Source organism: Delphinus delphis, chromosome 2, assembly GCF_949987515.2.
Source record: "Delphinus delphis chromosome 2, mDelDel1.2, whole genome shotgun sequence".
NCBI lineage: Eukaryota > Metazoa > Chordata > Mammalia > Artiodactyla > Delphinidae > Delphinus > Delphinus delphis.
This window is the reverse complement of record NC_082684.1, coordinates 171,821,768-171,835,477: the sequence shown is the minus strand read 5'-3', so window position 1 is coordinate 171,835,477 and position 13,710 is coordinate 171,821,768. Positions and strand designations below refer to the sequence as shown.

Here is a 13,710-nt window from a genome sequence, read left to right as displayed (position 1 = left end):
AGTTGTTCTGTATCTCGGTTGTGTTGGTAGTTACACAACCAGATGAATTTATCAAAGCTCTGAGAATAGGATACTTCTTAAAAAATTTTTATTGGAGTATAGTTGATGTACAATGTTGTGTTACTTTCTGCTGTACAGCAAAGTGACTCAGTTATACATATACATATATCCACTCTTTTTTAGTTTCTGTTCCCATATAGGTCACTACAGAGTATTGAGTAGAGTTCCTTGTGCTATACTGTAGGTCCTTATTAGTTATCTATTTTATATACAGTAGTGTGTATACGTCAATCCCAATCTCCCAATTTATCCCTCCCCTGCTTACTTCCTGGTAGCCATAAGTTTGTTTCCTATGTCTGTAACTTTATTTCTGTTTTGTAGATAAGTTCATTTGTACTCTTTTTGTAGATTCCACATATTAGGATACTTTTTAAGGATGAAATTTACTGTATGTAAAATACACCTGAATTTTAAGATTTTTTTAAAGGTAGCCTGTAGCTGTGCTCCTGGGGAGCACTGGGACAAAAACAGGTAACAGCCAGACTGCCTGGGTTTAAAACTTGGCCTTGCCACTTACTATATTTAATTTTTCAGAACCTCATTTTCCCCATTTTAAAATGGGGATAATTAAGGTATCTACCACATGGGATTGTTGTAGCAATGAAATGCACATACTTAAAATGTTTAGAAGGTTAGCTTTTGTTGGATACATCTCTGCACAGCTGTCCAGTATAGCCTCAGGATAAATTCCTAGAAGTGCAAATTCTGGGCCAAACGTTTGCATTGTCCTACATACCAACAAAGCACCGTCTAAGAAAATTGTGCCAATTTCTATTCCCTCAAACAGAGCGTATGAGTTTTTGGTTCTCTTCTCTCTGCCTAATACTAAACTTTTCACCTTTTCAAATTTCAAAGGTCAAAAATGATATCTCATTGTTTCTTCCATTTGTAATCCTTTGATGACGAATGAGGTTGAACATCTTTTCATATACTTATTGGTCACAGCTATTTAACTTCACATGAATTGCCTGTTTATTATCTTTTTACGGGACTATTTATAGTTTTATGAATTTGTATGAGTCTGTCATAAAATAGGGTTAATAATTAACATTTATGTTTTCATAGGTGCCAGACATTCTTGAAAGCATTGAAAAATATTCCCATTTGATCAGAGGTCTGCATTGTAAACATCTTCTGTTTCTTTCACTTCTCTTTTGAACTTGCTTCAGTTTTTAAAAAGAAGTTTCAATCTTCAAATTCCTTTGTGATTTCTACACTTGGGGGGGGTCACGCTGCAGGGGGCGCTTTCCTTTGGAGTCATCATTATCTCCTTTTTTAATATAAATTTATTTATTTATTTATTTTTGGCTGCATTGGGTCTTCATTGCTGTGCACGGGCTTTCTCTAGTTGCAGCGAGCGGGGGCTGCTCTTCGTTGAGGTGCACGGGCTTCTCATTGCAGTGTCTTCTCTTGTTGTGGAGCACGGGCTCTAGGCGCGCGGGCTTCAGTAGTTGTGGCTCGTGGGCTCTAGAGCGCAGGCTCGGTAGTTGTGGCACATGGGCTTAGTTGCTCTGCGGCATGTGGGATCTTCCCGGACCAGGGCTCGAACCCGTGTCCCCTGCATTGGCAGGTGGATTCTTAACCACTGTGCCACCAGGGAAGCCCCTGAGTCATCACTATCTTTTCATACAATTCTTAGTTTCACATTCCCATGTTTCTCATTTATTTGGAAGCTCTTTATAGCACATCTCACTGTCCAGAATTATTCTGAAATAGTAAATGTCTTTTAACTCCAAAATTTAAAAGGAGGAGTTTGATGGCATTTTGAGCAAGAGACCAGCGCTCGTATATTTCTTAAGAAGATGAGAGAGTAAGAAGTAGGAAGAAAGAAGGTAGCAGGTAAGAAGGCTCACAGCTTATGAAATGTCAGTGCTTGGGTGACCGCGGAGGCTTCCCCCCATGAAACGCCTCTGGCAGACTCATTCATCTAACCCTGTCATCACTCTTCCTGTTGTCTTCCCCTCCCATCTAACCCCCTTCCATGAAGTTTCCATTCTCTCCTTTCTGCCCCCTGCCTACCTAGGCCCAGACCTCAAATCCACACTCAGAACAAAGCTGATGTTTTCACAATGAACTTCTTCCAACTCTAAAATTTCTTTCAGAGATTAATGAAATCAGACCCTACAGTCCAAGTACCACTTTAGAGACTTGGCTCTTTACTTCTTCTTCGTTTAAAAACAACGGTTTTAGTGAAATAAAATACAAAACAGAGGTGTAATACATCTCCTATGACCTCACATTTTTTAGGGTTAGTTTTTCTTGCCAACTGATACTGCATTCATGCTAATGTCCCCTTTTTATATCCTTAAAAGTACTCAGTTCCATCAAAAGCCAAAAGGAAAATAAACTGTGTTTCTCGGGCAATGTGAGGTGATAACAAAGGACTCCAGCATTTTTAGAACGGTTTTTGATTAAGGGGAAAGAACCAATTTTAGTGGCCAAATGTTTCTTCAAGGGAAAAATTAAAAGGCTAAATGTCTTTGTATAAAGAAAGGCAAAGTTTTTGTTTGCTTGTTTTCAGAATGTGCTCTTAAGAAGTTTCTATAAGAAAGGAAAGTAAACATTAGATAAAGGTATAAGACCTGTTTTCTCAAAGTGAGGGAAAAAGTTCAGAGTTATGAATCCAAATATTAGCACCAAAATTTGTCATCAGATGATCACTGAAATTCCTTGATGTGAACATACACACACTACTGTATTTAAGAGAAATAGCCAACAAGGACCTACTGTAGAGCACAGGGAACTCTACTCAATATTCTGTGATAACCTATACGAGAAAAAAATCTAAAAAAGAATGGATATATGTATAACTGAATCACTTTGCTGTACACTTGAAACTAACACAACATTGTAAATCAACCATACGCCAATAAAATAAAAATAAAAAGAATACAGTAAAAGTCCCAAGGCAGGGTGGGGGGGGAGAAATTCCTAAGCATGGCAGAATTATGCAAGATTTTTCAAAATTGTGTGTGTGTATATGTATGTGTATATATATATATGCACCCATATATACATATGCGTGTATATAGATACATATGTGTACACACATCTATATACTCAAACAAATATATGTATGTATATATATGGAACATAACATCATATATATATATATGGAAATCACATAGCACTTATCAAAGCAAATCACATATTCTGGAAGGACAAATTGGTTAGAAATACAGATCAGCCGATCCATTCTCCTCCCCTAGAGAAATCTGATAACTTTAAGGTCCTGAGCATAAATGCTTCTGGCCTTTTCCAGCAGGCACAAGACCAAGGTGGTGTCTCAAAAGACAAACATACTTCTGGTGGTAGATAACTGTTTTCTTGGCCTCTGAATAACTGTGGCCACATTCTCATGAAAAAAGGAAATGTGGCCTGTTTCGCCAGATATTTGATTTTTCCAGAGGAGGAAAATTCCCATCCTGAGGCCTAGGAATCAGAGTTCCCAAAGAAAAACGTGTGCTGCTCTTGACCATCAGGAGGGTGGCTCTCAACTTCTCCTCTGCAATGACAGTCTGATCACGATGCAGCCTCTGAATCTGGAGCCTCCGTGTGTGTGTGGGTTTCTCTCCCAACACCTTCAAGGGCACATGCCAAAATTCAGCAGAACTTGATTGTAGTTGACATTAGCCTGTCTTAAAAACTGTTACATTTTCCTCATCTCTCTCTTCTTTAGTATATTATCTCATGATTACTTATCCTCCTATTTCACAGGTATTTATAAAGTCCCTGCCCTGTCTCTGGCACTGTGCCTGGTGCCGTGGATGCAAAGATTATTTCTTTCTTCATTTATTTCAACCCCTACCACTCCATAAAATCTTTGTGATATGCAACCCTGAGGAAAGATTCCTGCCCTGGAAGAGTTTATAGTCTCATTTTCTTGGCCATTTCCAAAGAGTCAGTTCTTACAATTCTTCTGTTATTTATAAAGTGTCTAATCTCAAGATACAAACATTTCACCTTATTTGGAGACAAAAACAAAGCACATGATTCCCTTGAATCAGTTTCATAATGGAACTTTCCTGTCCGTGTGTCATATCAATAGATACGGATCGGGCCAAGTGCCACCTGTGTTATACTTGTCTAAATAATTAAGTCCAGGATTATACAAGAAGAACAGAGTTCGTGTTTCTTCAAATCAGTAGCTCTTTTTCCTCTGACATAGCAAAAACGCACTGATGTGCTGGGAGAGACGACTGTAACAGAAAAAAAATAAATGTGAAAATCGTTGCAAAACTTGAAATTCTGATGTGATTTTAAAAATTGGTAGACTTAGAAACTCTGACTTCTGGCTTCAAAGATTTGAACCCTTGGAAAAGAATATTTGATTCCATGAATCATAGATGGTCAAGTTGTAGCCCTTTACTTAACTGTCTTCCTTAATCTCACAGACAGAGCTCCTCAGATGACCTTCATTTGACTTATTAAACATTAGCATGCACATCTTTTAAAATATGGAGCTTTGGAGTCCAGTCTTGAGCCTATGATCTGAATCTGATTCTGTATCTATAAACGAGAGTTTTTTAAAACTTTTTATATTGACGTATAGTTGATTTACAATATTCTGTTAGCTTCAGGTGTACAGCAAAGTGACTCAATTAAATGGATATATATATATATATATATATATATATATATGCTTTTTCTGATTCTTTTCCATTATAGATTATTACAAGATGTTGAATGTAGTTCCCTGTGCTATACAGTATATCACTGTAGTTTATTTTATGTATAATGGCGTGTATCTGTCAATCCCACACTCCTAATTTATTCCTCCTCCATCCCTTTCCCCTTTGGTAACGACACATTTGTTTTCTATGTCTGTGAGCCTGTTTCTGATTTGCCTCAATACATAAATTCATTTGTATTATTTTTTAGATTCCATATATGAGATCATATAATATTTGTCTTTCTCTGTCTGACTTCACTCAGTATGATAATCTCTAGGTCCATCCACGTTGCTGCAAATGGCAATATTTCATTCTTTTTTATGGCAAAGTAATATCCCATTGTGTGTAGGACACTACATAAAGATCAAGGGATCAATCCAAGAAGAAGATATAACAATTGTAAATATTTATGCAGCCAACATAGGAGCACCTCAATACATAAGGCAAATGCTAACAGCCATAAAAGCAGAAATTGACAATAACACAATCATAGTAGGGGGACTTTAACACCCCACTTTCACCAATGGACAGGTGATCCCAAATGAAAAAAATATTCCATGCAAATGGAAATCAAAAGAAAGCTGGAGTAGCAATACTCATATCAGATAAAATAGACTTTAAAATAAAGAATGTTACAAGAGACGAGGAAGGACACTACATAATGATCAAGGGATCAATCCAAGAAGATATAACAATTATAAATATATATGGACCCAACATAGAGCACCTCAATACATAAGGCAACTGCTAATAGCTATAAAAGAGGAAATCGACAGTAACACAATAATAGTGGGGGACTTTAATACCTCACTTATACCAATGGACAGATCATCCAAACAAAATTAACAAGGAAACACAAGCTTTAAATGACACAACAGACCAGATAGATTTAATTGATATTTATAGGACATTCCATCCAAAAACAGCAGATTACACTTTCTTCTCAAGTGCTCATGGAACATTCTCCAGGATAGATCACATCTTGGGTCACAAACCAAGCCTCAGTAAATTTAAGAAAACTGAAATCATATCAAGCATCTTTTCTGACCACAAGGCTATGAGATTAAAAATCAATTACGGGGGGAAAATGTACAAAACACAAACACATGGAGGCTAAACAATACGTTACTAAATAACCAAGAGTACACTGAAGAAATCAAAGAGGAAATCAAAAAATACCTAGAGACAAACGACAATGAAAACATGATGATCCAAAACCTATGGGATGCAGCAAAAGCAGTTCTAAGAGGGAAGTTTATAGCAATACAAGCCTACCTCAAGAAACAAGAAAAATCTCAAATAAACAATCTAACCTTACACCTACAGGAACTAGAGAAAGAAGAACAAACACAACCCAAAGTTAGCAGAAGGAAAGAAATCATGAAGATCAGAGCAGAAATAAATGAAAATAGAAACAAAGAAAACAATAGCAAAGATCAATAAAACTAAAAGATGTTTCTTTGAGAAGATAAAATTGATAAACCATTAGCCAGACTCATCAAGAAAAAGAGGGAGGGCTTCCCTGGTGGCGCAGTGGTTGAGAGTCCGCCTGCCGATGCAGGGGACATGGGTTCATGCCCCAGTCCGGGAGGATCCCACATGTTGTGGAGCGGCTGGGCCCATGAGCTGTGGCCGCTGGGCCTGCGCGTCCAGGGCCTGTGCTCCACGGCGGGAGGGGCCACAGCAGTGAGAGGCCCGCATACCACAAAAAAAAAAAAAAAAGAAAAAGAAAAAGAGGGAGAGGACTCAAATCAGAAAATTAGAAATGAAAAAGGAGAAGTTATAACAGACATCACAGAAATACAAAGCATCCTAAGAGACTATTACAAGCAACTCTATGCCAATAAAATGGACAAATTCTTAGAAAGTTATAACCTTCCAAGACTGAACCAGGAAGAAATAGAAAATATGAACAGACCAATCACAAGTAATGAAATTGAAACTGTGGTTAAAAATCTTCCAACAAACAAAAGTCCAGGACCAGATGGCTTCACAGGTGAATTCTATCAAACATTCAGAGAAGTGCTAACATCCATCCTTCTCAAAGTCTTCCAAAAAACTGCAGGGGAAGGAACATTCCCAAACTCATTCTATGAGGCCACCTTCACCCTGATACAAAACCAGACAAAGATACTACAAAAAAAGAAAATTACAGACCAATATCACTGATGAAAATAGATGCAAGAATCCTCAACAAAATACTAGCAAACAGAATCCAACCACACATTAAAGGGATCATACACCATGATCAAGTGGGATTTATCCCAGGGATGCAAGGATTCGTCAACATACGCCAATCAGTCAATGTGATACACCATATTAACAAACTGAAGAATAAAAACCATATGATCAACCCAAAAGATGCAGAAAAAGCTTTGACAAAATTCAACACCCATTTATGATAAAAACTCTCCAGAAAATGGGCATAGAGGAAACCTACCTCAACATAATAAAGGCCGTATATGACAAACCCACAGCAAACATCATTCTCAATGGTGAAAAACCAAACGCATTTCCTCTAAGATCAGGAACAAGACAAGGATGTCCACTCTCACCACTGTCATTCAACATAGTTTTGGAAGTCCTAGCCACGGTGATCAGAGAAGAAAAAGAAATAAAAGGAATACAAATTGGAAAAGAAGAAGTAAAACTGTCACTGTTTGCAGATGACATGATACTATACATAGAGAATCCTAAAGATGCCACCAGAAAACTACTAGAGCTAATCAATGAACTTGGTAAAGTTGCAGGACACAAAATTAATGCACAGAAATCTCTTGCATCCCTATACACTAATGATGAAATATCTGAAAGAGAAATGAAGGAAACACTCCCATTTACAACTGCAACAAAAAGAATAAAATACCTAGGAATAAACCTACCTAGGGAGACAAAATACCTGTATGCAGAAAACTATAAGACACTGATGAAAGAAATTAAAGATAATACAAACAAATGGAGAGATATACCATGTTCTTGGATGGGAAGAATCAATATTGTGAAAATGACTATACTACCCAAAGCAATCTACAGATTCACTGCAATCCCTATCAAATTACCAATGGCATTTTTTACAGAACTAGAACAAAAAATCTTAAAATCTGTATGGAGACACAAAAGACCCTGAATAGCCAAAGCATTCTTGAGGGAAAAAAACGGAGCTGGAGGAATCAGACTCCCTGACTCCAGACTATACTACAAAGCTACAGTAATCAAGAGAATATGGTACTGGCAGAAAAACAGAAATATAGATCAATGGAACAGGCTAGAAAGCCCAGAGATAAACCCACGCACCTATGGTCAATTAATCTATGACAAAGGAGGCAAGGATATACAATGGAGAAAAGACAGTCTCTTCAATAAGTGGTGCTGGGAAAACTGGACAGCTACATGTAAAAGAATGAAATCAGAACACTCCCTAACCCCATACACAAAAATAAACTCAAAATGGATTAGAGACCTAAATGTAAGACTGGACACTATAAAACTCTTAGAGGAAAACATAGGAAGAACACTCTTTGACATAAATCACAGCAAGATCTTTTTTGATCCACCTCCTAGAGTAATGGAAATAAAAACAAAAATAAACAAATGAAACTAGTGAAACTTAAAAGCTTTTGCAAAGCAAAGGAAACTACAAACAAGACGAAAAGACAACCCTCAGAATGGGAGAAAATATTTGCAAATGAATCAACAAACAAAGGATTAATCTCCAAAATATATAAACAGCTCATGCAGCCCAATATTAAAAAAACAAACAACCCAATCCAAAAATGGGCAGAAGGCCTAAATAGACATTTCTCCAAAGAAGACATACAGATGGCCGAGAAGCACATGAAAAGCTGCTCAACATTACTAATTATTAGAGAAATGCAAATCAAAACTATAATGAGGTATCAGCTCACACCGGTCAGAATGGCTGTCATCAGAAAATCTACAAACAACGAACACTGGAGAGGGCGTCGAGAAAAGGGAACCCTCTTGTACTGTTGGTGGGAATGTAAATTGATACAGCCGCTATGGAGAACAGTATGGAGGTTCCTTAAAAAACTAAAAATAGAATTACCATATGACCCAGCAATCCCACTCCTGGGCATATACCCAGAGAAAACCATAATTCAAAAAGACACATGCACCCCAATGTTCACTGAAGCACTATTTACAATAGCTAGGTCATGGAAGCAACCTAAATGCCCATCAACAGACGAATGGATAAAGAAGATGTGGCACATATATACAATGGAATATTACTCAGCCATAAAAAGGAACAAAATTGGGTCATTTGTAGAGACGTGGATGAATCTAGAGATTGTCATACAGAGTGAAGTAAGTCAGAAAGAGAAAAACGAATATCGTATATTAACGCATATATGTGGAATCTAGAAAAATGGTACAGATGAACCAGTTTGCAGGGCAGAGAGTGAGACACAGACGTAGGGAACAAACATACGGACACCAAGGGGGGAAAGTGGTGGGGGCAGGTGGCGGTGGTGTGATGAATTGGGAGATTGGGATTGACATGTATACACTAATATGTATAAAATAGATAACTAATGAGAACCTGCTGTATGAAAAAATAAATTAAATAAAGTTCAAAAAAAAAAAAAAAAAAAGAAGGCAAGTGGTTTGAGAAATATCCCCAGAAAATCATTGCTAAGGGAGTAGGGAAGATTATCATCAAAAGGCTGACAGGGTGGGCAACTCGAGCTCTGTCTAGCTGGGGAAATCTGGGAGACAGGGAAGTACATGTCTCAGAGTCACCCTAAGAAAGCAGCCATGTGAGCTCATGTACCTGCTTATCCATCCAACTCCCATGCATCATGGACCGAGGACAATGCCCTCGGCCTGGCCAAGAGAGGCCCCTAGAGAAGAATCATATTGCTTGCAGCCTGGCCAGTTCCTTTGCTCTGGAAAGGTGAATGCCAAGGGCATGTGGCTACAAATCATTTTCCTGTACGAATTCCATTGAACCAGTTTAATTTCTTGATCGGTTTTCCATATGGCACTGACAAAGGAGTTCCCTCCTCTCTTTTTCTTTTTTTTTTTTTTTTTTTTTATTTTCACTTCTGTCCTACTAGAATTAATCGATTAGAGTTTCAGCTATTGTAAGTTTTCTTCTGTGGCCGTTATTTCTTCCGAATCCAGTTTTCCCATCTCTGCTTCTAAATGTTACTCTGTAGATATCATCATGGTCATTTAAATTTTTGTTTGATTGCATCCACCGAGAAAGAATAACCATTATAGATGAGATTAACAAAAACAGAGAGTTCTGCCTATATATCAGCCGGTCACTGAGGTCATTGTGAACTTTACCTCTCAAATAGTCTAAGATTGCTCTGTTGCCCAGCACCACTGTAACGCAGCTTCACCTCTTATGTACTTGTGTGAACTTCAATGAATGTATCGGTGAGCCTCCCTAAGTCTCAAATTACTCTTCTGTAAAATTGTGCTAATAATATGACAGAGACTTCTTAACTTGTTAAGAGTAAGTTAAAGTAAATCCATTAAAAGAATTCCTGGCCTAGAATAAGTGTTCAATCTGTGCTATTTATTATTATCATTGTTGTTGTTGTTTAATATTTTTGTATAGTGGTTTCCCTGCTTATCCAGGGGGGCATACGTTCCACGACCCTTCAGTGGATGCCTGAAACCGCAGAGAGTACTGAACCCTTACATACTATGTTTTTTCCTATACCTAAAGCTGGATTTATACATTAGGCACAGTCAGAGATTAACAACAATAACTAATAATAAAATAGAACAATTATAACCATATACTATAATAAAAGGTATGTGAATGTGGTTTCTCTCTCTCTCAAAATATCTGATTGTTACAAATTTAATGCCTTTTCCATCTTAACTAAGCACTTCTCACCCACCGTGGCTTTAACTTTTGCAGTTTGAGATGTGACAGCAAAACTAGCACGGCTTTCTTTTTCCTTCTTCACAATTTCACAGACAGAAGATTTCTTCTTACCACAGATCTTAGCAACCTCGGCATAGGATTTTGTTTCTTTCCTTATTAAGTGGAGAACGTTCACCTTTTTACTTAAAGGAAGCACTTTACGGCTTCTCTTTGGCACATCTTAATTGCCAGCATCACTCCTTTTCAAAAAATTTTTTTTAATTTTAATTTCTTTTTTTTTTTTTGGCCGTGCCACGCGGCGTGCGGGATCTTATTTCCCCGACCAGGGATCGAACCCCTGCCCCCTGCAGTGGAAGCATGGAGTCTTAACCACTGGACTGCCAGGGAAGTCCCTAGTCTCACTCCTCTTGCACTTTGGAGCCATTGTTAAGTAAAGTAAGGGTCACTTGAACAAGCACTGAGACACCAAGTTGGCTAAGTGACTACGGACAGGACACGCTGGACCAAGGGATCATTCACATCCCGGGCGGGACAGAGCAGGACGGCGTGAGATTTCATCACGTTGCTCAGAACGGCGTGCAATTTAAAACGGATGAGTTGTTGATTTCTGGAATTTTCCACTTAATATTTTCAGACCGTGGTTGACCACAGGTAACTGAAACTGAAGAAGCAAAACCGCAAATGAGGAGAGATGGCTGTAATGCTATGTCAGTTATTTCATATGCTACTGATCACTCTGCCAAAACCATACTCGCCATCCGCATATTTGTCAAGAGCAAATGGCTGTGATGAGATGGCAGCCAAAATGTCTCACTTCGTTGGTAAAATACTTTCCTTATAGGGTTGCTCCGGTAGCGGGATGATAAAATACTATGTGCTACGAGCCTGGCACTTAGTAGGCCCTTAGCCCCTGCTTTTCCCCTTTTGCTTTAAGATGTGTGCCTTGAGTCTGGAGGATAGGAGAAATGGTGTTACGATGAGCATCTGAAGCATTTCTAGAAGGCTGGCCTTCCTGAGTCCAGAAGGGTTTGAGATCTATTGATGTATGTGTCATGTGGAGCTAGAGTGAAGTTCCAGTATCCTTTCCAAAATGTCTTAAGAACGGTGTGATTTGCTGTTCTTACTTTTATGACTCCCACTCTGCAATCAGCATTTCAGGATGCTTTATGTGCTATTTATGAGTTTGAATCGTTTCTATAAAATTTGTACACGTGTTGTGTGTTTTTGTCTTTTTTAGATTTAATTGTGGGTGCATTTGGAACAGGAAAAGTAGCTGTTTACAGGTATGTGGTTGATGGTATGCAAATGCTCTTTTATTGACATGTAACATTATATTAGTTTCAGGCATACAACATTATGATTCAATATTTGTATATATTGCAAAATCATCACCACAATGTCTAGTTGATAACATCCATCACCACACACAGTTACAGTTTTTGTGTGTGTGATGAGCACTTTTAAGATCTACCCTCTTAGCAACTTTCAAATATACAACACAGTATTATTAACTCTAGGCACCATGCTATATATTTCATCCCCCAAACTTATGTATCTTATAAACAGAAGTCTATACTTTTGGCCACTTTCATCCATTTCCAACTCCATCTCATCCCCACCTCTGGCAACCACCAATCTGTTTTCTGTATCTTTATGTTCATTTTTTGGTTTTGATTTTTGTTTCTAGATTCTACATGTAGGTGAGATCGTATGGTATTGATCTTTTTCTGTCTGACTTTTTTCACTTAGCATAATGCTCTCAAGGTACTTCTGTGTTGTCATAAATGGCAAGCTTTCCTTTTTACAGCTGAATGCCACACTTTCTTTATTCCTCCGTCCGTGGATATGTTCTTCTAATTGTCTCAAATGCATTTCTTTTTCGTTGTTAGTTTTTCTTTAAAGAGTAAATCCCAACTATTTATTTTGGAGAGCATTTAGATGCTCTTTGTAAAGTTTGGAGGAGTATTTGCTCTCAATATTTTCCCCTTTCTTTCAGCCCTTCTGTCTTTTTTTTCTCATACCTCATGACCAAACTTCCAGCTTCTACTAACATAACATTAAATAAGATGTGAATCTTAGCAGAACTTCTAAAATGACACACTTTTTAAAGTTATTACATTTGAATACTTCTCTTTGCTTTGGAAATGCATTAAAATGAGCCTATAGATAAGGAATGCAGGGTGGGGGAGTGTTGCTATGCACCCTGGCCTCTATCATCAAGTGCGGACACTACATTAAGGAATAGAAATACCACGAACTGGTAGCCTCCCAAAGCAAGAATTGAACAAGTGTTCAAATGTGACAGGTCTGGCCAGTCCACACACTCACCCATTTGTAATCTTGGGCGAGTTTCTATAACTTTCTGAGCCTCAGAATTTTTTCATTGTAAAATAGGCATAATATTTACAAGTTTATTTTTGTTGAAAGGATTAAGTGAGAATCTGCATGTAAGGTACATGGAATAATAAGTAACTGGTAGACCGTGCTACCAGTTACTTACTAGATTCTTCTTTCTTCTTAAAAAAAATTTAGATTCTTTTTTATTCTTAAAAAAAAAAGTTTTATAGAACGCAAGACACTAGGTCAGGATATCAAGACAAAAGGCAGAGGTCTAACCCAGGTGTTCTGGGCACATAGTTCAAACCTAGGTCAACTCCCTGAGGGATTCTAAAGCAGGTTTCCTCAAGTAGGCAAGATTGTCTTCCTCATCAGTCCCAAGACATACTCAGAGGGCTGATTTACACCAGCCACTCTCCACTTCAGGGGGTAGAGAATCAGGTGATTGAAACTCTCAAAGTACCTGAAGGATGGGGCTGTGTTTGTGGTGGCCATGAAGATGCACCACTCAGAGCTGATGGAGTGAAATTGACTCATGGTCCCTCCACTGTGCTCTGAGTCTACATGTGCAACAAGGCCCTATCTCCCATGAGCTGCTCCCAGGCGATTACTGGACACAACAGGGATACAAATACAGGCCCACCTGGAGCTCCACTAGCAGGCAGATTTGGCTCAAGGGCTCCCTAGTGCCCTGGCTGGAGCTTCTTTCCCAGATCCTCTTTTGTTTCCTTACTTCTTCACAGGAATCAGATGTACATCACACTCTGACTGCTG

General features: G+C 38.3%; 1 protein-coding gene across 1 annotated transcript in view; it reads left to right on the top strand.

Annotated features, from left to right (window-relative positions):
- Positions 1-13,710, top strand: part of ITGA8 (integrin subunit alpha 8) — a 179,813-nt gene that overhangs the window by 79,063 nt on the left and 87,040 nt on the right. The window contains exon 14 of the mRNA XM_060006296.1: positions 11,837-11,882. Coding sequence (XP_059862279.1) covers positions 11,837-11,882 — 46 coding nt within the window. The remainder of the gene's footprint in view (positions 1-11,836; positions 11,883-13,710) is intronic.